Source organism: Chenopodium quinoa, unplaced genomic scaffold (assembly GCF_001683475.1).
Source record: "Chenopodium quinoa cultivar QQ74 unplaced genomic scaffold, ASM168347v1, whole genome shotgun sequence".
NCBI classification, from domain to species: domain Eukaryota; kingdom Viridiplantae; phylum Streptophyta; class Magnoliopsida; order Caryophyllales; family Amaranthaceae; genus Chenopodium; species Chenopodium quinoa.
In genome coordinates this window covers 1732944-1755425 of record NW_018745174.1, presented here as the reverse complement: position 1 = coordinate 1755425, position 22482 = coordinate 1732944, and the positions used below count along the sequence as shown (strand labels likewise).

The following is a 22482-nucleotide window of genomic DNA, read 5'->3' as shown; positions in this document are numbered from 1 at the left end:
AAACTAGGAAAAAGATCGATGTTTGATGTTTCTTTGGCACATAAAATTTGTTTGATTTTACGAGGTTTGCATCAATTACATATTTACATGTAACTATAGGCATAAACAAAGGTTATGATAGGAAGAAATGGATTCAATATTAACACTCACCTTGCATCTCAATTTATACATTATACACCTTGAGGGTAAGACCTCACTACATCAGTAAATTCTGAATTCTGAATTCTAAATTAGCAGTCTCCTATAGACAATACAGAGCAATCTATAATACCACTTAGCAAAGTTTCAACAATTTCGAGGAACAGAATAACAAACTTGCAGATTTGGCACTGCAGCTACACGATAAAAGGAGAACTTGAAACTGAGATCATGATGATCAAAATATTATCACGAGCTCAACACGTCGATATAAGCTTCTAGGCAAAAGGACCAAAATTTTCTGGGAAACCCGAAAGGCGTAGCTGGCTAGCTGCATTGAGGGGCGCTTACTCATATGCATCAGCAAAAGATATCAACTTTCTTTTTGAAAAAAAAAAAGGATGAAGAAGGTAACAAGTTCTGGTTCTGCAATAAGTAATGAGAAAAAAGCTATCTGGAGGCCGGAAAGAGCATAATAAACTCTATCCTTTTGCACAAACAGTCTTTTCTTAGTGAAAAGGAAGTTTAGAATCAAACTTTCTCATCAGGTCAAATCCAATATGAACAACATAACAAACAAATAACTAGAAAACTTCACAAAAGGCATACATGTATCAAGAAGGCTATACATCCAGAAGAGTGCATTGAAAGTAATTCACAATTCATATTATACATCAACAAGCAACCTGTAGGTGTATAATCATAGAAGACTTAACAATGCCTGTTACATATTAATCCCTATCTTTAACTAAGTTGTTGACCATATTTATTAAAGGAAGAGTGCCTTTTGTCATTATTTCTAGCCTAGATGAGTTAGAGGCATGAGCAAAAAGAGACAACCCGAAAACAAAAAGCTCTGGAAGATATAGCCGAGAAGACAAGAATCCATGCCAATGACGTGGTTCAAGATCGAAAAATGCATCAAAAAATTTTCTTGTGCCTGGCAAATCAAGTTTGAGCAGAATATCCATGCCAAAGCAAAAGAACTCCCTTTGCCGCCTCCTCTCTATTGGCCATAAGTCTTTCCACACTCCTGCAGACAGCTCACTTCCAGCATGATTGCTTCCTGAACCAAGATACTGAACAATTGCATTGGCCACGATTGGAGCGGCTGCCAAAGTCCTTGCTACCATATACCCAGTCGAAGGATGCACCATACCAGCAGTTCCACCAATTCCCACAACTCTTTGAGGGATTACAGGAAGAGGGCCACCCATAGGGATCACACAACGTTCATCCTCCTCAATGCGTGTCACTCTTATGCCAAGGTGCCTTAATCGAGCTTCCATTCTTTGTTGAATGTCTTCCATAGGAAGTCCAGGCCGAGCAACAAGTGAGGTTTCCTCCAAGAATATCCTGTTTGAAGAAAAAGGCATGGCATACAGGAAGGTTGGAATCTTGCTATTTCTTTCTTTTAATTCCTTATTACCATCCAAGTGCGAGTCTCTCCAATCCATGAATAACATCTTATCCAAATCAAAAGGGTGCCCTTCAACTTCAGCCACAATGCCATAAGCAACTTGGTAACCAGGGTTGTATGGTTTATCATACTCAACAAGACATCGAGCAAACCCTGTTGCATCCAAAACCACAGAAGCTTGAATTTTGACACCATCATTGCATATAATTAGAGATTTAGATTCTTCATGTATGACTTTTGTAACTTTTGCTTGATGGAATTTCACCCCATTTGTTATACATTTCTGCATCATTTTCGACTTCAATAGCTTTCTATTTACCCTTCCATACGGCCTATCAAGATTCTTCTTCAAACCCTCATCAATGTAAACAACAGCGCCCGACCAAGTAGTATCAAGGCAATCAAGCAAATCCATGGCTTCAAACTCATCCACCCAAACACCATAGTTATTAGGCCATATCAACCTAGGGGATGGATCAATCGAGCACACCGAGAGACCCGCCTCGGAAACTTGCTGAGCAACAGCAAGCCCAGCAGGGCCACCTCCTACAACTACAAGGTCTACCACCATGCCCTTTGATGTATCATACAAGGGTAACTCAAATTCAAGGTTTTCCTTCTTAGTCTCAGGGACAAGCTCCAAAAGGGCACTACTACCTGCTCTAACAAACCCAGTTTTGCACCAATTTTTATGGGGTTTTCTATTAAAATGCTGATTTCCTTTTGAAACAGTCAAATTAGACCATTTTTCAGAAAACCCATAAATTACTGGGTTCCAAAGTTCAAGCTTGGTATGAATCTTAAGGAAAGAACCCATTTATTCTCCAATAAAATTGAAATTAATTCCCAATTGGGTATCTCCAAATCTCACAAAGTTGCTTTAAAATTCTCCAAAAATTGCATAAAAGAAAATTCAACAATTACCAATCATATATAAACAGATCCCTATTACATGCAAACAGATAATTGAAGCAAAAATAGGAATAAAAGTGCAATTATGAAGAATAATTACCAGCTAATGAAGATTAGAGCATTAAATTATCCTTTTTATAAGTGGAATTTGGGCGGTTGAGGAATTGCGCAGTTTTCCACCATGAGAAGGCAATGAAGGAGTAGTGTGAGGAAGTGGGTGACTCTGTACATTGTGTGGCAGAACAAGTGGATTTTATGATGTCTCCAAATTTATTTTGTTATTGAAAACTTAAAAATGTACAAGGGCGGATGGCCTCAGGACCAATCAAAATAGGGATTTGTTAAACATCGCCCACAAATTACTACATAAAGCCCATAAAATTCACTTGGTTTGTCAAAATTGCCCTTGACCTTAAAAAAAAAACACTCACACTCTCATCACTCACACTCTCATTGCTCATCTTCTTTCAACCTCTCTAAAAAAAAAAAATTTCAAATAACGGCAATGTCGAGGCGGCAAGGCAAAGGAATTGGCGGCGGCGGCGGAGGGAAGGATGTCCCAAGGAGGAAAGGTACATTTTGTTTAAAAAAAAAAGGGAAAAACCGTCGTGACCGCGGTGGGGCGCCCTGGCTGGACGCCCAGCCAGCGGTGGTGGCGCCAGCTGCAGACGCCGCCACCAGTTGGCTGGCGTCTGGGCTGGACGACATAGCCACGGTTGTGGCGTTTATTCAAGGCGCCGCAGCCGTGGCTGTGGCGTCCAGCCCAGGCGCCAGCCAACTGGTGGCGGCGTCTGCAGCTGGCGCCACCACCGCTGGCTGGGCGTCCAGCCAGGGCGCCCCCCCCCCTATTTTTTTTTTTTTTTAAAAAAATTGTTTTTAATTTTTTTTTTTTTTGTGTAATATAATTTTGAATTGTTTTTATATTTTGTTGTTTATTTTTATAATTTTTTTCAATTTCGTTGTATTTTTTCTACGTTTATATTTTGTTTACAATTATTTGTATGTTTTTAGTTTATTTGATTTGCGATGATGATTATTTATCGTATAAATTTTTGTATGTTTATATATTTTAAAATTTTGTGTAGAATTCACTGGGTCGTCATGGTGCGGGGAAAAATATAGAGCTTCTTAGTAGAAGTTATTCAGTGGAGAGGTCGGGGCATAGACACGTCAGATCCCGTGGTATTTCGGCCTCAGTTCGTAGAGAACGGATCCACCGTCGGGATGAGGATGACGATGACGATGACGATGATGATGCTGAGGAGGGTGACCAGGAGGAGGAGCAGGAGGAGGGCGCAGATGAGGATGAGGATGTGGACGATGGCAGTGGACCGTATGATGATTACGGTCCATTCAGTCAGAGGGTTGATGACATGTACGAGACGCATATGGTGGAGGTGCGTAAGGGTAGGGGTGGTAGGTTTGTTAGTAGATTTGGCACATCATCTGCGTCCACTGTATCTGGGGCAAGCAGGAAACGGTCGAGGGCCGGTAATGATTCTTGGGTTGTTAGGAGTGAGGTGCCCGGTGGGCCTGTTGACGGGAGTGTGATTCCTAGCTTTCTAGGACACATAGCTGCTCGTATTTGGGAACACCCTAGCCACAATGCACGATAAGATTGACAGTACGCTGATCACGGCTTTCATTGAGCGATGGCAGCCGGATACAAACTCTTTCCACCTTCCGTTCGGTGAGATGACGATCATGTTACATGACGTCGAGGCCATTGGGAGTCGTCGTCGAGGAGGGATTACTGATGGTTATTGTATTTTATTTATAGAGCATTATGTTGGACATTATGTTGTAAAATTGTAACATTTTAGATTGTTCTTTTAGCTTCCAACTTAAACATATTATCAGTGCTGTTTTTAAATTTTGATATAACCGTTCGTGGATCCGCGCAACTTACCCATGCAACATATAGAATGCAGTAAGCAATACAATATAAAATATTAATGTTCTCATTAAAAGAGCAACGTACAAATAAGATTACAAATAAAGAATGTAAACATGAAAAACTAAAATGCAGCTAGGGTGTTCCATTCGTGGATCCGGTCATTATATAGCGCATCCCAACCCTCTACGCTCGCTGTGCGAATGTTGTACCACCGAGGTATAATCGGTGGCACTGGAAAATCGGTTGACATGTCTAGTCGGATGAAATGTCTGTATGACGACCCAAGAAACGCAATAGCTAGCTCTCTGACCGGTGTGGTGACAGTCTCACGCGACCGCCAAGGGAGAACCGTGGTACAAGGATAATAAGCTTGACTATGCACTCCCAGGCCGAAATGCATGACTGCGCATTTGTAAATGTTTGCAACAGCAAACAGATCTAGGGGCGCGTCAAAATAATGATTTTCGCCGCAAGGTCCACCTCCCCACCGGATACGCCGCAGAGCGCCATCCAAGTCATCCTGGTACACATGACGATAAACATTTCGGTTAGAGGCAATTTCGCTGTACATCAACTCACGCACCAAACCGTAGTTGTCTTCGCCCATTTGAAAAACATCATGTCCAAATATCCCACTGTAATCATTTCCGTCTCCACCATATTCCTGCATCAATTATATATTACAATAAATACATTTAACGGATAATACATTTAATTTCTATATTTACAGAGATTTAACACAAAAAAAAGCATAATTATATATAATCAAACTTAATTTTTATAAAAACCCAATTCGAATTTTCAAACTAAATTTAAAAATATACCATTTCGAATTTTCAAATTTAATTTTAAAAAAACCTATTTCGAATTTTCAAATTTAATTTAAAAAAAACCCATTTCGAATTTTTTTAAAAAATCATTTTCGATTTTTTTTTTTTACAAAAAATTAAATAAAAAACAACAACAAAATCAAAAAAGAAAAAAAAAATAATTATTAAAGGTGGCGTCTGCCAGGGCTGCCACAGCCACTGGACTGGCGCCTGGCAGGGCCGCCTCACCCAGTGGAGTGGCGTCTGCCCAGGACGCCAGTCTGGTGGTCTGGGCGTCTGGGCTGGACGCCACTCTGGTGGTTCTGGCGTCTGGCTTGGACGTCCAGGCTACGGTTTGGGCGTCCACCCTAGGCGCCGGAGCCACTCCGACGGTAAACCGTGAATTTTAACGGTGACTTACCTCGTTTTCCGTCGACGACGACGTACCTCCGGCGTCCCCCGCATCTCCGGCCTGCCCTCCGGTCTCCCCCGGCGAGCCAGTACGGCTCCACATTTTTTACACCGAGATTATTTCAATTTTAGAAAAAGGGCATAATGGTCAAACCATATCATATTTGTGGGCTTTATATGGTAATTTGCGGGCGATGTTTAGCGTTTCACTAAAAATAATACCCCTTTGTCCTTATTTGATTGCCTCATTGTCAAAATATGGGTCAAATTTTGATAACTTTGACTTTCTACCAAAGAAAATATAATCATGTTGAATCTTGTTTGGTTCGTCTCATTATAAATTAAAATAATACGGAAATTTCACCAAATGCCCATGAGTTATTTTTTTATTCACCAAATACCCATTAAAATATTTAAATCACCAAATACTCCTGCGTTTAAGAAAATGTCACCAAATGCCCTTAATGACTAATATGCGACGTGGCAGTCTCTAATTGGTTGTTGGAATATTAGTTAATTAATTATTTTAAAAATAAAAAAAATTTAAAAAATAAATAAAAAAATTTAAAAAAAAAACCCCACCACCAGCCACCACTGCCACCACGCTAGATCCCACCCCCCCCCTGCGCCGGTGGTCCTAAATCGCCGGCGAGGCCAACCCCCCACCTCTCCGACACCCCTTCCCCTACCCCCAGCCCCTTCTCCCTCCTTTTCCCCTCCCCTTAAACCCCTCCCCAACCTCAAAAATCCCCCCTCCTTCGCGGCCAGCGTCCAAACCCCCTCCCCGGCGCCGGCGAACCTCTTTCGCCCCACCCCCCGCCATCCCCACCCCCTTTCCCCTCTAAACCAACACCCAAAAAAACCCGAAAAACCCCTTGATCGAAAAAACCCCAATTCGAAATCTAGGGTTTCGATTTGGGGGTTTTTGGTTTTTTTGGGTGGTGGTTTAGGGGGAAAGGGGGTGGGGATAGCGGGGATAGGGCGACGCCGGGGAGGGGGTTTGGACGTCGGACGTGAAGAAGGGGGGTTTTTCGAGGTTGGGGAGGAGTTTAGGGGGGGAAACGAAGGGAGAAGGGGGCTGGGGGTAGGGGAGGGGGTGTCGGAGGGTGGGGGGCTGGCCTCGCCGGCGATTATGGACCATCGGCGCAGGGGGAGGGGTGGGATCTGGCGTGGTGGCTGGTGGTGGGCCGCTGGCAGGGGGATGATAGGGGAGGGGGTGGCTGGGGGTGGGTTTAATTTTTTTTTTATTATTAATTAAGTAATTAATTCATTAACTAATTAAAAGGGAACCAATTGCAGCATGCCACGTGGCCTAATTCCGTTAGTTATTAAGGGCGTTTGGTGACATTTTTTTGAAACTCAAGTGTATACGGTGAATTTGAAAATTTGCATGGGTATATGGTGAATAAAAATATAACTCAGGGGCATTTGGTGAAATTTCCGAAAATAATATCTACTTTTGATAATTTTAGTGCATATAGAAATTAAAATATAAATGATATAATACGAGAAACCGCGTAAACTCAAATAGGGAAAAAATAAAGTGACAGAGTAACGTGTGGTTGTAGGCTTCGTTTGAAGCACACCTACATAAGCATGTTGTAAATATGCTTGACACTTATAGGAAGTGGGAATTGACATATATAATTAGAGACAACGATTAGGGACAAAGAAAATAGGGATCCGCCAACAAGTTTTTATTGAACTTGTAAACCGTTCACGTATCATTTAAGGCAACCACGAATAAGGGATAACTATAGGCAACAATGATTGAACCGTGAAGGTTACACCCCATTGATAATCCATGAGATTACTAACTCCATATGGTTCGGAATCCCGAAATAAGGATCGGAGATGATGGTACGAAGTGGGTCATTAACTCCATATGTATTCGATTCTTATAGTGAAAAATATTCCTGCGATCTCAAAGTCACACAAACAATGATTCAATTTGCTCCAAACTATAATTAAAATTGGTTGTATATTAATGCAACATATAATTATAAAATATCGTGATCACTTGATTAAACAACAAGATTAGAGAACCTAACCCGGTTTTCTAAATTATTTTATTAGGCGTGATTTTCAATTACATATTCCCTTTAACATTCAATATGTGATCAACAATAAACAATAGGTACAATATTAATATTAGAAGCAATTTAACAATAATGTCGTAAGTCAAATCAAATCATAAAAATAACCATAATCATGATACTAGCAATAAGAGTAATTAAGTGATTAATGACTCATTTTCCGCGTTTTTTTTAATAAACTGTTAGGAAATTCAATAAAGATATAAATCAAATTGAAACGATTAAATTAAATAAAATAAAAAAGAATTGATTTGGTCTAAACCCTTAGTTAATTCTACCTTTCACGCCTTGGTTTAAGTATAGAACTTCGGGTCAAATATGGACTCCTTGGAGTGCTTAAGGGATATGTTGTGGAAGAATAGGGAGGCTAGTATTTAGGCTGAAGAGAGAAGAGAATGATTGTTGGTGTAGGAAGAAAGAGAATGATTTTTGGTGCCCCGAAACTGGAAGAAATCAGGTTCGTATTTATAGAGAAAAAAAAATAGGGTGAAGCACGTAACCCTAGAAGTGAAAAGGTGTCGCGAAAAAACCCTAATTGAACGCCGCGTGATGGCGTGTTTGCGTGACACAGTGTTCTAATCCATCTAGCAATAAAGCAATTTTTTATTTCTCAAGCCTGTTTGAAAGCACATCACCATCACGCGATGTGCATATCGTGGCGTGATATTTCCCTGTTTTCACACGTTTTTAAAACTATGATAACTTTTGATCCATAACTCGGAATAAGTCATATAATATACCGTTGGAAAGTCTATCAAGTCTAATTTCCATCCCAATTTAGAATCAGGTCAAAATATTTTGTAGATTTTAAGATATGGCCATTTTAGTGAAAGGGTGTCGGTTTTGGGCCGAGTTTAGTGTTTTGCTTATATCTTCTTCGTATTAAATCAGAATTGGGCTTATGATATATTTTTAGAAAGCCTATTGAAAGGCCTATCCAACGAATATTTTGATCAAAATTTTAAGGCCATAAAATCAAATTAGCTCGGTTTGTGTGTTGTGGACACGAAAAGAGGAAAATAAGTTATAGTTTGGGAAAATGGGCTAAGAATTGAGTTGATTTGAAATGTATTGAGATTGAATATGGATTTAAGCACTTCAAAGATTAAATACTCAACACGACTAATAATGGTGGTGAAAGGTTGTTCATCATCGGGTTTGGTTTTGGGAGACATTTTTAGATTGAGACAGAGAATGATTTAAGACGTTATGTGATCCTAAATCACTCTGCATACGTCGATAGTTCCGCAGATAATAGAATGAAGAGTACAGAATGCGTATCTGACACCAGTGTTTCGGTGGCAAATAAGTTTATAATATGATGTTCGTTATTCATTTTTCATTTTAACTTGAATTTGAATTTGGTTAATGATGATGAAAGGAAGTATTTTGAGGAGGAAAGTAATTCTCTCGTCTTTATTATTGTACAAAATCGCAAAACAGGTTATTCTGGTCAGTCTCAAATCCACAAGGATCAAGAATTCCAGTCCCAATCCATTGTGGTTCCAATCCGATTATAGATTGGTGCACAATGCAACATTATAGAACAATCATCAAATGTAGCATTTGGTTCTGCTGTACTCTGTAGAACTTTTTTCACCAACTCATATTATTAGATTCACATTTCAAAACACAATATAATTTGCTTCTCCTTGCAACTTTCTAAGAGATTATATGAACTTCCAGAATGTAGACTTCTACTAAAGAGACAGTAAGAAAATTTCTATAACATTGTTGGAGTCCCTAGATACACTAGCTGCATCTCTAAAGAATATTATAGATGTTTCATGATGAAGTTAACTCTGTGAAAGTTCGTGACCACGTTTTGCAGCTGCCACCACAGCATTAATCAAGGTGCCACGAAATCCACCTTTCTCTAACTCATGAATACCAGCAATTGTAGTGCCTCCAGGTGATGCAACATCGTCTTTGAGCTGAGCAGGATGTTTCCCACTGTTAACAGCCATGGATGCTGCTCCGAGAACCTGCAAGATAACCACCAAACCTGGTCACATATATAACAGAAATTATAAGAAAATGCAAGAGTGAAAAATAAAGAATCTTGCTATTCCTGGTGATCCTCCCCATTCCTTTTCCTACCCCAAAGGTATCTTATGGGATTTTGTTCAGTGATTATTTTGTCAGCTAGCCTGAGGTTCCATCAGTTGTCAATCACTGCTGATTTCTCTGTTTTGATATTTTTGAAGCCTATTTGATGCCAAAGCACAAACTTATCCCAGTATAGGAAAATCACAGATGTGTAGATGGGCTTTATGGGAATCCCTTGATGAGTAGACTTTCAATTACACCTTTTTTTTTTTTTTTTTGACTTTCAATTACACCTGAGGTGCCAATCAGTCTCGCTTTTGTGCTTGTAGCACCTTCTACCTGCATCTAAAAAATGATGCACAGCATTTCCATCCATCGTAATAAGGTTTATGGTAGATATCATCCATATGTAACAATATTACTCAGTTCACTACAATGAGAGTGGATATTAAAAGGTGCAGCTTGCAATCTAAGGGAAAATGGACAGTCCAGTGTTCACATATAACTATCCAAAGTGGAACAAAGCAATGAATGGAGATACCTTACTACTATGAAAAGAGCACAAGAGAACAGTAACTAAACCAGAAACATACAATTTGGGGTTATGATACTTACTTTTTAGAAAGAAATATAAAGGAACAGTGCAGTGACTAAAACAAAAACATTACTCGTAGTTTTCTGGTACATATAGAATTGAAAACTACACAAGATTCAGTAAAATCACATGCTAATGCAGACACTGTTAATGAAACATTGACACCAATAACAAGGTCAAGATATTGCAGAAAAAAGGAATGAAACTTACAGTTTGAGCAGCTAAACCCTTGGCAAGTTCTCGTGGCAGACCTGCAGCAACTCCTCCATCAGCCAAGGCTTCAATAGCCAAGAATATATATGCTGGCCCACTTCCACTACACATATCAGGAACAATTAAGTTCAATTAGTAGAGATTTGATCTGATGCACCTTTATCTATTACAGATATAAAAACATTAACTCAAGCCGTCATGATATTAATGGGATGCATTGGTATTGGTAAGTCACAAGGATCAATTACTTCTTACATACCTGAGGCCAGTAATTGCGTCAAACAACTTTTCATTGGCTCTCCAAGCCTTGCCAATTGCTCCAAATAATTTTTCTATAAGCTCGCCATCCTCTTCAGTTGCTGTCCCTCCCAAACTTATCACTACAAAATTGTCAGCATATATACAAAAAAAAAAAGATCAGATGCAATCATGCACAATAGTATGGGGCAAGAGAAAACAAACCAAAGATGGTCTCAGGAATCAGACTACTTTTATAAGATTGGACTTTCCAAATTTGCAAACAAAAGCAAAGAGCTCAAACAGGATTTGTTTGAGCTCACCCACAAGCCAGTTACCCCACATTAGAGGAAAGGAGAGACAATGACAATTAAAAAAACACAGCAACTTACTTATGGCTCACTGATTTTAGATGGATATTGGGCAAATAAGTGATTAGCTCTTCTCCTTAGGCCCTTCATATCAGTGGTCCAGACCCACTTTTGATCCAACAGAATCAGATTTACCATTGGAGAAAAAAAAACCATTTAGCTGGGTTCGTTAGGTCAATTTGGTAGGTGGTGAAAGATTCAGATTGCTTGACAGATCAAATCACAATTTTTTTTCCTTGCATTATTAATGAAATATGATTGGACTTAATTTATAATGCCTAGCTGTCTATTTAGGGGTTCAACCCACACCCAAAAAAAAAAAAAACACGAAGATAGGAAAATACACATCCCTGAACTATCCTTTATATGAAAAGATTGTCACAACAGCAATTGAGAAGTGCTCAGTAGATCAACCATCAAGGATCAATTGGTTCAGTCTCAAGACTACAGAGCTGAGGTGTGGATCCCATTTACTGTTTCCAGGACACTTAAGGAGGTTCATCAGCCCATCAACTTTTTACTTAAAAGAAAGCAACTATTGTACCTTGGAAGTTTTAGCAAGGAATATTAAGTCAACAAATTAATAATGTTGTTAACACTTTACAATGTGCAGTGCGTAAAAAAAAAAAAAAAAAAAAAAAACACAATGTGCAGGCGCCAATCAGCTACTGAACTTAGATGAGTCACCTTACCCATTTTACTTCGTATCTGTCCTAGATAGTTTACCTTTCCTTGATATTATGAATCCAACATGGCCACAAATAAATTAGATACAAGCAGTCTAATTTACTAATTTAAAGCAGGTCCTCCCCTAATCAGTAGACTAGGTTTTAAAGTAAGTGTCTGTTAAACTTGAATATGATTTGTCACTTAATATCATGCATCATTACTTATAGTACAAAATACAAATGCAATACTACTTGCCATTTAACAATGATGCAATAATCAACAATTTCTTAAGGGTTGTTGGTTCACTAATGTGGAATGGATTGGTATGGATTCTCATACTTGGGTGGTATGGATTATATATCCCATACCAAGTCCAACCTAAAGTTGTTTGGATTAACAATGGAATGGATTCTCATACTTGAGTGGTAGTATGGATTATGAATCCTTAGGGGGGAGGTGGGTATGAGATTCCAATAGAATGGGGTGGAGTTAGAATCCCCGAGGTATGAGATTCCATACTTAAATAGCCCAACCAAACAAATAAAACCATGGAAAGGATTCTAAATCCATTCCAACCCATTCCAACATAGTGAACCAAACAACCCCTTAGTCTGTGAGAATATTAAAAAAAAAAAAAAGAAAAAAAGAAAAAACAAAAAAAAAGGTTCACAATGTACTATTCAGCAATCAGTAAAAAAACAATTGTATGATGTTGATGCATTGAGTAAATGAGCATGAAGGCCACAAGCCCACAGGGCATAAAATCTAATAAAGTCTTACCATCACTCTGGAAATTATTGAAAAAGTAATCACGAGTTTCAAATGTAGCAGAATAATACTATTAAAAGATGGAAACAAACCTGATGCTGCCATTCCCACAGCAGCAGGAGTATTAGGCATTACCCTAATAAAACGGCTCTGTCCAGCCCATTCCTAGCAATGACACAACAGCAAACAGATTAACAAGTGTCAAAGCTCAATGCAATGGTTTAACAGATAACGACCAGAAATAATTAAGAAACAGACTGCATGTTTTCTTCTACTTCCCCACTTCTTGATTATTTAGTTGTACGTTTGAGATTGAAATTGTATAAGATCACTAATAGCAAAATATGCTATGTAAAGAAATCAATTAACAACAGTCAAAAGAAAGGATACTTATCACTTAACCAATAAAGACTAAAGAGCCTAACATATCCATTTTTCCCACTGCCAAATACTCCGAATACCTGTAAATCCTTCAATTTTGTTCCAGCGACCACTGATACTAGCAGCTGCTTCTCTGTAAGCTTTGGTCTCAACTGTAACACCACATCCTTGACTGCACCACGTAACAAAAGATAACGAGGTTAAATTACAAAGTTGTTCTTCAAATAAATGGTATTATGCATAACTCAGCAATGCAATACAAAATCTGCCGATTACATACTACTCCCTCCGTCCCATTTTATAGTAAAACAAAAATATCCTTTTTTTTTTTTTTTTTTCAAAGTCACATTACGCTATCAAATCAAAGTTTCTTCAACCATGTTAGACAAGCCAAATCCCAAATGTATTACTTCCAAATGTTGTCGAATTCGATGAGGACGGAGGAAGTATTAAAATCAAACGAACAATCTACAATCTTCAACAAAAATAAAACTTAAAAATATGATTCATTAGAGAATGTAGTAAGAGTACCAATTTGAGGTTTTACAGAGAAAATAACCACGTCACATTCTTCAACAACCTGTAGATACCACACATTTACTCCTCTCAATAATAATGATCAGAATCGATTCGTATAACTCAAAACACTACGTCAACATACTCCAAAACCAATCGTATTAGAAATTTCCAACAAAATTCATCAATTCTCATCTTGTACAACTCAAATTCGCTAGCATAATCAATCCAAATTAATCAATAAACATAGTATATTATAATAATCAAGCATATAAAATGGAAATATTCTACAAATTCAAGCACAAATGCAATGAAATTCAAAATCAATTCATACAAAAAATACAGAAATTGATAATAATATTTATAAAAATAAAAAATAAAAAAAAAAGCAGTTAATCGTGAATAAAAGGAAGAAACCTGGTGATTGTGATCGACGACGGAAACGCCGAAAGATTGAAAAGCTTCGCGACGTTGGGCGCCAAGGTGGGCAGTAAAAATCCGGGAAGGAGGCAAAACGCCGGAGTTGACGACACCTCTGGCAATGCTTTCCGCCATTTTTCCAGCTCCGATGAAACCTAGCTTGAATGTGTCACTTGGAATTGGTGTTGTCGCCATTGTTGATCCTTTCTACTGTCTCTCGTCTTTGGTTTCTGGTTCTGGTTATAGTAGTAGCTGTAGAGTAGTAGGGTTCAACAACTTCCACTGAATACTGGATTACTCACGCAAAATAACTACGGAGTACTCTTAAATCCTGATTGCAACATACGGATTCTGTTTCGTAGAGAGGTCAATTTTTCTAACAAGGTCGGGTTTGATGAATTTGGGTCAGGGTTTTATTTTAAAGTTTAATCATGCTAAATTTAAATTGGATTATTTGGGTTGGATCAGATTAAATTTATCGGATTAGTTTTTGACATCTTTTAAATACATGTATTTAAAGCGCATTATTAATGGATTCATACTACGGAGTGATACACATTACGGAGGATTAACAAGGCCAACACTTACATTAATCATTACACAATCATATTCATAATCCTAGGGTTACATTCTTAATATTACTATTAAAGGGAACCTCACCCAATAAGGACCCTATTGAGACGGCACCTCTCACTGGTTTAGCCAGCCCAACTCCGCTAGTCATCACTTGAGAGTAGAGGGGGGGGGGGGAGGAAATCTCCAACTCCCTACTTGCAAGCATTTTGTAGTTGGTGGGGCTCGAATTTGTGACATCAAAGTCACAACTCACAAGGTGAGTTCCCCACCAATTCCACCAAACTTTGTTTGGCAATAGTTACAAAATACTATAATTTAGGAAATTTTGACAATTACCACCTTCTATTATGTCCATTTTAGCAATTATCACCTTGTATTTTTTTTTAAAATTACTACCTTCTATTTTCAAATATATCAAAAGTTACCACCTTCTCCACCACATGACGTCATGTGGGCCCCACCCTTTACCTTTCCCTCCCATTTCTTTGATTCTCATTTCTCCTCTCACTTTTTTCCCCCAAAAAAAATCAGAACACTTCAATTTACTCCTCTAAATCCAAATTGACGAATAATTATTGGTGGTTGCTGCAACATGACAATGATTCCCAAAAGAAAGGTATGTTGTTCATCTTAATTTCTTAATTTAGGGGTTTTCAATGCATTTTAGGGTTAATGATTGTAATTTTGCGAATCAAATTAACAACAAATTAGGGTTGAAATTAGGGTTTTGCGAATCAAATTAGGGGTGAGGGTGTTCAATTGCTGAACTAATTGAGATATCCTAGCTTGGTCCCCCCTTCAACAATGACGTTTCCAACCCAATTGTAATATGATACTGCGCCTGGAACAAGGTACAATTTTGGGCAATTTAGCAACTATTTTGACCAAGAATTATGAGGGAGAGAGAGGATGTGACAATATATAGGGAGTAAATTTTCAGAAAGTATTAGGTAGGTGAGGAAGAATTGATTGCCATTAATAGTGAAGGAAAGAGAAGAGAGACAGGGGATATGAGAATCGAAGTGAGGAAGGGGAAATAGGAGGGAAAGATAAAGGGTGGGGCCCACATACATGACGTCATGTGGTGGAGAAGGTGGTAACTTTTAGGGGTCGTTTGGTTCGCACGGGGGAATCGGAATGGAATGAACAAAGAGAATGACAAGGAATGAAATGAAAATCCCCCAATTTTGGGGTGTTGTTTGTTTTGAATAACAAAGGAATGGAATGAATGAAAGGTCACCCATCCAACCACCTTCACACCACCACACCACCACCTTCACACCTACCAACACCACCGGAAAACCAGCCCAGAACACCGCCGCCCCTCCCCGACCACCGCCAACCCTCCCCCGAGCCTCGCCGCCCTCCCCTCCCCCGTAAAAACCACCCATAGCCCCGATCTCCCTTGACCCAGAAAATCGCCGCCCAACACCACCTCACTCCTTCACACAATAAAAGCTTACACATCAATCCAATTCAATAGCCTAACAATTTCTTGGATTAAATCAATTAATTCACCAATTATACATTTTAATTCCAAGTTGATTTTCCAACTTTTCGTGATATTACGTTAATTGGTCAATCAATTAAATTGATTAGTTTTCCGAAAAATTAAACTAAAAATGCCTCTGAATTCAAACAATAATGGCAGGAAATAAAACTAATAAATTGAATATGAATTTCTAGATGAATTTAGATATTGAGGGTTACCAGTGGAATTGGAGTGAAGGAATCCTTGGAATTTGTTAACGGAGGGGCTGAACTGAACAGGTTCGCCGGAATTTTATCGGGGGAGGGGAGGGCGGCGAGGCTCGGGGGAGGGTCGGCGCTGGTCGGGGGAGGGGCGGCGGTGGTTAGGGCTGGTTTTCCGGTGGTGTTGGTAGGTGTAAAGGTGGTGATGTGGTGGTGTGAAGGTGGGTAGGGAAAGGGAATGGAAAAGTCTAGGGAGGGGTGGGGAATGAAGTTGGAAGGATTTGGGGTAATGGAGAGGGTAAAGGGAATGATTAAAAGTGCTTAACAAACAACAACAAAGAGAATCGGGGCAGTTGATTCCCTTTCCCTTTCTTGAATACCCCCAACCAAACGACCCCTTAATGTTTTTAAAAATAAAAGGTGGTAACTTTCGAAAAAAATAAAATACAAGGTGATAATTGTTAAAATGGACATAATAGAATGTGGTAATTATCAAAATTTCCTATAATTTACAACAAACTTCAAATAAAAATAACTACGGGTACAATTAGATTAACCATTGGTAAGATGACAATTATTGTTCACATGACTACATGAGATTCTCTTTGTCAAAAGAAAAAAAAAAGACTACATGAGATTTTAAGAATACTAAGAAGAAGAGCATCACGTAAGTCCAAAAACTAGCATCTTATCTCGTGAGTATTTTTTTTTTTCGTGTCTATTTTTGCTAACATGTACAAGACTAAACTTGATTAAAAAAAAACATCATGGATGACGTTTGACGGCCAAGTTTAGAAAGAAAGAGTTGGAAACGCTTTTTCTTCCACTATCTTAATAATATCTCAATCCTATTAATTTCCATCATATAAAACTAATCAAAAGCATTAAAATAAGAGAGCATAAAACAAAAGTATGGCGGATTTGTTTATAAAGCAGGCTGAACAATATGCAAATGCGAGGCCAACATATTCAACGGATCTCTTTGAGTTCATTGCCTCCAAAACTCCATCTCATTATCTTGTTTGGGATGTTGGCACTGGCAGCGGTCAAGCCATTCCCCCTGTTAGTTCTTTTCCTCTTTTATTACATGCTTCAATTTTAAATCATTTGTTAATTTAATTTATTGGACCAATTTATTCATTCAAATTAACATTCAATAGTTTTTTTTATTATAAATATCTGGATTCATTGATTAAAATTGATTTTTATAAAGTCAATACAAATTACAATTCGGGGTGAAGAGAATCGAGATATGACTTATCGACTTGTTGTACACATACTTTGTGGAAGAACCTAATCGATTTGTGTGGTAATTTGTATGGCATGTTGAGTTGTTGATTACTAAAGATAGTTTGTAAATATTCAAATCATGGGAAATTGTACTTAATTCATAATTTAATCTTTTCTAGTGTGTTACCTCATTCAGATCATTTTCTAAGAAATTCCGATTATTTCCTATGTTTCGAGGTAACTTTTATTCCGAAGAAAATTAATGCTTAATGATCTATACACTTTTTTTTTTTCCAGCTAGCAAAGATCTACAAGAATGTGATAGGCACAGACACAAGCCAAAAACAGCTAGAGTTTGCACCAAAACTTCCTAATGTCAAGTACCAACATACTTCCCCTACTATGTCTATTGAGGAGCTCCAACAAAAAGTTGCATCTCAATCAACCTTAGACGTAGTCACAATAGCACAAGCAATGCATTGGTTTGACCTCCCCAAATTCTTTGACTTGGTGAAATGGGCCTTAAAAAAGCCCAATGGGGTCATTGCGGCCTGGTGCTACACTGTTCCTGAGATCAACGATGAAGTGGACGCAGTATTTGGGCCATTTTACAAAGATAATTCAGGTCCACATTGGGAGGAGGCCCGAAAGCTCGTGGATAATAAGTATATGGATATTTATTTCCCGTTTGAGCCGGTTAATGGGCTGGATCATACGGGTCCATTTGAGTTCAAGGCTGAGAAGGTTATGACTTTGGAAGATTTTTTGATGTATATTAGGTCTTGGTCTGCCTATAATACTGCTAAGGAGAAAGGTGTTGAATTGTTAACAGATGAAGTCATAGAGAAATTCAAGCATGCTTGGAGTAAAGGCGATGGAGCGAACGAAAAAGTTCTGAAATTTCCAATTTATTTGAGGATTGGTAAAGTCGGGAATCTTGATCACTAAAAAATGATTTGGAAAAAAGATCGGAGGGAGTAATATATTATGATGTATTCTAATAAAAACTAAACTTCACATATAAGAGTTGAGAGCGATGAAGTGAGCTCAACAAGTGGATATGTATTCACCGTGTCTTGGAAGTCTTCAAAATAGACTTGTACCTACGAGTTTTTTAATAAGTAATGAAGCGTCAATTTTTCTTTAGTTGGCTTAGGTTTGATTACTTTTTCCGCATCACAAATCTATAGAAATAGAAGTGAACATAACTATAGTGTTAGTACATAAGTATAAACAATCTTAGTGGTGTTAGTTGCAACTACCACACTTACAAATAGATCATCAGATATTCAGATTGATCACCATGTTTCTGTCAGTGATTAGGTGCATAGATCATTCAACAGAAAGCTTGACAAAAGAGATAAACTTAAATAAACTCATAAGTAATACTGTATTAAAAACTAATTAATTCTAAGAATATGTAATGTGCAATATAAGTATATAACCTTATAATAAGGTTAATTATTAAAAATGTCTATGCCTAATAACCTAAGACATAATTATATTTAAGCTTGAAAGTGTCTTCAAATCTTCATAATCAAATCAAATTCCTTAAAGATTGAACATGACTTTGATTGCATTACCACCACGAGCACTGGTCTCAAATGCTTCCACCACCTCCTCTTCGGTGAATCCAAACCTATGAGTTATTAGAGGCTTCACATCAATTTTTCCGCTACTCAAAAACTCTAAACATTGTGGCCAAGTGTTCTTGTACCGAAAAACTCCTAACACATCTACCTCCCTGTAATGTTACAAACAAAATCAATTAGTAAACACGGATGACAATATATTTCGTAACTATGTCAATATGATGTTTATTACAATATGTGTGAAAAAAAAAAATCTCCTAAGAATGTTTACCTTGAGGCAGCCGGGGTTAAAGGAACGGTCATGATACAATGACCCATCCCAATTAGGCAAACTTTGCCTCCGTTTCGAGTAGCACCCAAAGCAGTTGATACGGTTTTATCAAAACCGGCACAATCAAGGGTAACATCTACGTCTTTTCCCATAGCTTTCTTAATTTTCTCAACTTCTACGGCCACATCCTATAAAATAATACACATAACACAATTTTTACTAAAATTCAAGTACGTCCAGTATATAATAATACTTGTAATTTAAAGATATTAATCGTCAAAGATATACAATCTTGGAAATTGAAAACTAACAAACCTCCTTGTTAGTAGAAACTTGGACAACATCATAAGCACCAAGACTCTTAGCAACAGAGAGACGATGTTCATCAACATCAGCCACCACAATCCTAGGGGCTCCAAAAGCCTTGGCTGAAAGCAGAGTAACAAGACCAATAGGTCCTGCTCCAATGATCAAAACTGTAGTCTCAGCCCCAACCTTAGTGCGACGACAACCGTAAACACCAACACTTAGAGGCTCACACATTGCTCCTTCTTCCAAACTTACATTATCAGGTAGTTTAAAGCATAAAGTTGCAGGGTGCACAATCTACATGTAACAAAATAATTAAAACACATTAAACCTTATAGTATAATATATAAGGTATGATTATGTAACAATATACAAACTATTTTAGGAAATTGAATTAAAGTTGATAAATTACCTGATTTGCAAGAGAACCATGAATAGGAGGAGTTGCAAAAAACTTCATATCAGGGCAAAGATTGTAGCTTCCTTCCTTGCAGCGATTACACCTCCAACAGCCGATCCCCGGCTCGAGTGCTACCCGATCACCGGGAGCTAGGTCAGTCACCTCGCTACCGACTTCTTCAATGATACCAGCACATTCATGGCCGATTACCATCGGTTCTTTGACTTGGTAATCTCCACAACTCATTGTCTAATATACCACAACAATACATAACATGTTTAATTTTAAGTTTACATACGTACAAAAACAATTATTAACGTGACAACTAAATTGAGACAGATCGAGATTATTGTAAAATAACGTACCTTCAAGTAGTGAACATCACTACCACAAATTCCAACTGCCTTCATCCGAACCCTTACATCATTAGGCCCTAAACAAGATTACACAACTTTTATTAGTATCTAATCTATAGAGACGAACCCATCAAAAGTTTTCAAAAAATATACGAAAACTCGAAAATTTACCAAGATTAGGAAGTTTGAAAGGTTGAATCTTGAGATTATTAACTCCAAGAAGCCATGCTGCCATGTTTTCAGAAGAACCAGAAACATCATTAGCGTTTCCACCTTTTCCCATTGTTAATTTTTTTTTTCTAGCTTATGAAAAAACTCGAGAATATTGTGATGGTTGAGAAGGGGAGATGTACGTTGTTTATATATAGAAGATCGGTATGTATAATTCTTTAAAAAAAAATGGATAAATTAGATGTCTAGGATATTATTCTATCTAGAAATTTACCCTTAAGAGAATATTTGACCGGTGGATAAATTGGTTTAAAATTCATCTTTTTCCAAAAACTAAAAGTTACCTTAGTAGATGATACTTCGTATACAACGATGGATATCTACTTATACTTTGCTATTGCCATAATTATATCATATCACAAATCACTAATATAAATACTCAAACTTTTTAAAAAATCGGGTGTGCAATAATTATTGTACATCCATTATAAAGATAACCTAAAGTGATTAAAAGTTATCCCTGAAATGAATAAAAATTATCCCAATATACGCTTTATTAGTAAAGAATTACATTTTAAATGACTGAAAATCAATTATTAGTGATTGAATGTAATTAAATTGCCTTTATAAAACTTTTCTTGTTGTTGATTTATATAAAAAATTGATCAATTATGCCACGCTAATGTCATAGAGACTTATTATCGATAAACTTCTAATATTTCGTATATACAAAATTAATCTTAATTTTTAATAAACATACCATAAGGGCCTGTTTCGATTGACTGAACTCAGCTGAACTGAATTGAACTGAACTGAATTGAATTGAGCTTAACTGAACTGAACTGAACTTATTAATTAGTGATTTTTAACTACGGATTAGTGATATTTGATTATTTATTGATTATTTATTACTATATATATGTGTATATACAAATGTACATATTATTATTATTAATTATTGATGATTATTATTATTATTATTATTTATTGATTATTATTATGATTATTATTATTATTATTATTATTATTATTATTATTATTATTATTGTTATTGTTATTGTTATTGTTATTTTATTATTATTATTATTATTATTATTATTATTATTATTATTATTTATTGATGATTATTATTATTTATTGATTATTATTATTATTATTATTTATTACTTATTGATTATTATTATTATTATTGTTAATATTATTATTATTATTATTGTTGTTGTTGTTGTTGTTGTTGTCGTTGTCGTTGTCGTTGTCGTTGTCGTTGTTGTTGTCGTTGTAATAAGAGCTTAAAAGAATGAAATTTGGCTTTATATCATTAGCAATATCATTAGATGTAAATTAAGAGCTGAATTGAACTGAACTGAGCTGAACTGAACTGAACTGAATTTCAACGGAAGAGAACAGGCCCTAACTCGGTTTTATTTCCATACTAAAATTCATTTTAAAAAGTTCTTTAAAATAAGAACAATTTATAATATTTTTTTAATGTATTTAAAAAATTATAGAGAATCATTAAAAATAATTTTTAAATAGTAAAAATAATTTTAGTATGGTAGAATACTTTAGTTCAGTTAAAATATTTTAATTTCATTAAAAATAATTTCGAGTTAATAATAACATGAACAACTATCAACAAACAAAAACTACAAAAATACACTATTATATAAAAAGTGATACGATATCATATGTCTAAATATTTTGAATTAAGAGATCATATGACAGTGTTTAACATTCATGCCAAAAAAGTGGACAATGTTTAACATTGAAGCCAAAAAAGTTCCTCCTAAAGTTTTATCAACAATATAATCCGAATATCGCCCAGACACAAAACAAATTTTATTTAATTTTTTTTTTTCAAAATATTAGTTATCATAATTTTTAGTTATAATTTTTTTTAAAATAATTTTTAGTTGTAATTTGTACATACTTAAAATCTATTATTTCTCAAAAATAAAACCCTAGTCTATGATGCCAAAAAAA

General features: G+C 36.7%; 4 protein-coding genes across 4 annotated transcripts; 1 reads left to right on the top strand and 3 right to left on the bottom strand.

The window, feature by feature from the left end:
• Positions 1-719: 719 nt before the first annotated feature.
• LOC110710527 (lycopene beta cyclase, chloroplastic-like) lies at positions 720-2857 on the bottom strand. Its single transcript, XM_021888848.1, has one exon. It carries the CDS (start codon positions 2373-2375, stop codon positions 870-872), a length of 1506 nt encoding a protein of 501 aa, XP_021744540.1. The 5' UTR covers positions 2376-2857; the 3' UTR covers positions 720-869.
• A 6384-nt stretch (positions 2858-9241) lies between these two features.
• On the bottom strand, positions 9242-14264 carry LOC110710563 (pyrroline-5-carboxylate reductase-like). Its single transcript, XM_021888891.1, has 7 exons — positions 13900-14264; positions 13498-13546; positions 13047-13138; positions 12678-12750; positions 10800-10920; positions 10538-10643; positions 9242-9668 (listed from the first exon to the last, which is right to left on the bottom strand). The coding sequence occupies exons 1-7, from the start codon at positions 14095-14097 to the stop codon at positions 9480-9482; spliced, it is 828 nt and encodes a 275-aa protein (XP_021744583.1). The 5' UTR covers positions 14098-14264; the 3' UTR covers positions 9242-9479.
• A 2724-nt stretch (positions 14265-16988) lies between these two features.
• Positions 16989-18546, top strand: LOC110710557 (putative methyltransferase DDB_G0268948). The gene is made up of 2 exons (XM_021888884.1): positions 16989-17232; positions 17698-18546. The coding sequence occupies exons 1-2, from the start codon at positions 17083-17085 to the stop codon at positions 18346-18348; spliced, it is 801 nt and encodes a 266-aa protein (XP_021744576.1). The 5' UTR covers positions 16989-17082; the 3' UTR covers positions 18349-18546.
• Positions 18547-18771: 225 nt separating this feature from the next.
• LOC110710556 (sorbitol dehydrogenase-like) lies at positions 18772-20674 on the bottom strand. Its single transcript, XM_021888882.1, has 6 exons — positions 20500-20674; positions 20338-20405; positions 19985-20221; positions 19579-19869; positions 19264-19451; positions 18772-19144 (listed from the first exon to the last, which is right to left on the bottom strand). Exons 1-6 carry the CDS (start codon positions 20609-20611, stop codon positions 18952-18954), a joined length of 1089 nt encoding a protein of 362 aa, XP_021744574.1. The 5' UTR covers positions 20612-20674; the 3' UTR covers positions 18772-18951.
• Positions 20675-22482: the final 1808 nt, after the last annotated feature.

What these genes read in the sequence shown, in the direction of transcription:
- LOC110710527 (XM_021888848.1), bottom strand. Translation starts at nt 2,375, where the DNA reads ATGGGTTCTTTCCTTAAGATTCATACCAAGCTTGAACTTTGGAACCCA.
- LOC110710563 (XM_021888891.1), bottom strand. Translation starts at nt 14,097, where the DNA reads ATGGCGACAACACCAATTCCAAGTGACACATTCAAGCTAGGTTTCATC. An exon ending in CAAAATTGAAGGATTTACAG is followed by an intron (nt 12,751 to 13,046) that starts GTATTCGGAGTA and finishes TGTCATTGCTAG; the next exon opens with GAATGGGCTGGACAGAGCCG. An exon ending in GACGCAATTACTGGCCTCAG is followed by an intron (nt 10,644 to 10,799) that starts GTATGTAAGAAG and finishes TGATATGTGTAG; the next exon opens with TGGAAGTGGGCCAGCATATA.
- LOC110710557 (XM_021888884.1), top strand. Translation starts at nt 17,083, where the DNA reads ATGGCGGATTTGTTTATAAAGCAGGCTGAACAATATGCAAATGCGAGG. An exon ending in GCGGTCAAGCCATTCCCCCT is followed by an intron (nt 17,233 to 17,697) that starts GTTAGTTCTTTT and finishes TTTTTTTTCCAG; the next exon opens with CTAGCAAAGATCTACAAGAA.
- LOC110710556 (XM_021888882.1), bottom strand. Translation starts at nt 20,611, where the DNA reads ATGGGAAAAGGTGGAAACGCTAATGATGTTTCTGGTTCTTCTGAAAAC. An exon ending in GTGATGTTCACTACTTGAAG is followed by an intron (nt 20,222 to 20,337) that starts GTACGTTATTTT and finishes GTGGTATATTAG; the next exon opens with ACAATGAGTTGTGGAGATTA. An exon ending in TTAACCCCGGCTGCCTCAAG is followed by an intron (nt 19,145 to 19,263) that starts GTAAACATTCTT and finishes GTAACATTACAG; the next exon opens with GGAGGTAGATGTGTTAGGAG.